Source organism: Triticum aestivum, chromosome 6A (assembly GCF_018294505.1).
Source record: "Triticum aestivum cultivar Chinese Spring chromosome 6A, IWGSC CS RefSeq v2.1, whole genome shotgun sequence".
Lineage (NCBI taxonomy): Eukaryota > Viridiplantae > Streptophyta > Magnoliopsida > Poales > Poaceae > Triticum > Triticum aestivum.
Genome location: NC_057809.1, coordinates 240326199 through 240328626, shown reverse-complemented (window position 1 = coordinate 240328626; position 2428 = coordinate 240326199). Strand labels below are relative to the sequence as shown.

The 2428-nt window shown below is 41.1% G+C and overlaps 1 protein-coding gene across 1 annotated transcript in view; it reads right to left on the bottom strand.

Moving 5' to 3' along the window:
* Nucleotides 1-314: 314 nt before the first annotated feature.
* Nucleotides 315-2428, bottom strand: part of LOC100682452 (E3 ubiquitin-protein ligase GW2) — a gene marked incomplete at its 5' end in the record, with an annotated part of 25130 nt that continues 23016 nt past the window's right edge. The window contains 2 exon segments of the mRNA XM_044547045.1: nt 315-1145; nt 2243-2309. Of these exon segments, the coding sequence (XP_044402980.1) occupies nt 582-1145; nt 2243-2309 (631 nt within the window).

Below are 2428 nucleotides of genomic sequence, written 5' to 3'. Positions count from 1 at the left end.
ATTTCGGTATCAACTTGTTTAATCCCTTCGCAGACTGAATCCGACGAGGAATAAGGTCACCTTTCTCAAGGCTCCGGACATGCACTTTACGGCTATAGTAACGGCGCATCCTTCATAGGAGTAATGCCAATGGGAAGGCGGGCATCCTTCATAGGAGTAATGCCAATGAGAGCGAATAGGCTTCATCAAGCCAGCGAGTTGGGCGAGAGGATTTTGTTCGAGGGAGTTTTGGAGTCGCGCATTTTAATCGCCCCATCCATCAACTGCACGGCAGGTTGGAATTAGTCACCCAAAATAGAAAATACACCTGCAGCTCGCAATGGTCAACCCGAAACATTTTTGCATCCTTCTTTTGGCATCAAGAACACTGACTCATTCTCTTTTCTATTTCTTCCTCATATTCCATTTTACAACATATAAGCAATAATGGAGAGCTATAGCGGGAACTATATCAAACCATGATGCAACACATGCAAAAAGGAGAAACAAAACGGCCGAACACGGGGTGGCAAAAAAGAGCAGAAGGGGGGCAGAACAACGATAGTGCGGGAGAGAAGGCAGTAAACGTCACAATCATCGCGTTACAACCATGCCAACCCTTGCGTGTGCGTTCTACCATGAGCTTCTGCTAAAGAAACAGCCATGGAATACATCATTTGTTCTTCGATGCTCTCAGGACGGAAATGGCTTGCAACCATACTGTAATTGTCAGCAAAAGGCAACGGTAGCATTGTCCCCGCATCCACCACAATGTCCGAGCCGGCATAGCTTGTCCCGGCCTCTGCACCCTCTGACAAGTGGTCGGTTGAGCACTCTCCTTCCTCTCTTACCACTTCCCTTCTGCTGCAACTTGGCGCTATCCCGCTCCAGCTATCTGGTGAACTTTCCGCAGCACCCATGCTTCCACCAGCAATGTTGCACGGTCGGCGGAACATGTCAAAGACTGGGAACGCACTACTACCAGTCATGTAAGAGAAATCCATGCTTGATGGCTGGTGCTCAGCCATAGCAGCAACAGCACAAGAAAATCCACCAGGATGGGGCATTTCTAGAGGAGGAGCTGCAACGAATGCCTGCCTCTCACGCGTTGGTTGCTCAAAAGGCATAAAGCTCCCACAAGAAGGATTTCCTATACTTCCTTGCTCCTGCTAAGAGAGAGAATGTCAGCATAATATTACAAGCATATACATATTCAAACTTTTCTGTACTATAAGATGGTCCACGAATTTTCCTAATTCAGCAGGGTGCCGTGCAAACAATCAAAGTACATGCATCACTTGAAGGAATTTGACACGAATTTTAGATTGCCCATCTGAACAACATTCAGTTTAGAAGATAAATTGCATCTCAACAATTCTAGAAGGAAATATATGGTGTCCTGTAACATAAGTTATGTTTCTTTATGAAATCAAAACAATTTAAAATCAAACTTCCAAGATCAAAGGTGAGACAATAATTTGGAACATACGCTTAATTGAAAAAAACATTGGTAGTCTAGGCTCAGATGACAATTAAATTATTTTGTTTATTACCAAAATACAAAGTAATGGCAGTACTTCGAAGAATTTGTCACGACAAGTAGATTGCACATCAATATCCAGTTTAAAAGATAAACCCCATCGCAACAGTTCTAGAAGAAAATAAGTGTGTGCGAAAGTGAAAATTTACTTAAGAACATATGGTCAACTGAAAAAGGTTAAGGAAACTAAAGGCAGTATAGCCTCTTAAGGAAATCAAGATTATTTGTTTCTCCTCGAGTGATCCAGGATGGCAAAGCCTGCAAAGATCACCTTATTTTGCAGTTGATCTCAATCTCTTCGCTTAATCTTGTAACCATTAAAAACTAACAAGCACACAGTTAGGAACTACTCCCTCTGTAAAGAGATTTCTTTATAGAGGGAGTATATGCATGTTTCAGCAGGAATTGTCTGCAACAATAATAATCGTGTCTTGATACTCCTATCTTCAAATATACCGTAAGAAGGGAAACAACAAAAATAAGTAGGACATCGTCATTAACTGCCAGCATACTGTTTGTAGAACAGTAACACAAATGAACTACTGTCAACTTGAAGGACAGAGAGAAAACAGTAAGAACAAAGAAAATAACCGTCATGTTTTCCGCAGCTCATATAGAAAACAATTTGATCCAACAAGTCGCATCATAATATTATTGAAATCGTACATCTTGCACAAACCAAATACTGTTCATTCAAGGGACATATAAGAACCTTTTCTTTACCTGAATTGAACGCCAAATCGCTTCCATAACCATCATGTCCTCTATGTTCATGTCTATGTTATCATCACTGTAATCAAAAGACAATTTACATAATGTCACACACCTACAGCATGAAGGATTACCTTGACCATGATCACATAATGCTATATATGCTTAATACAAGAAGGAGATGGCAATAGTTGACTT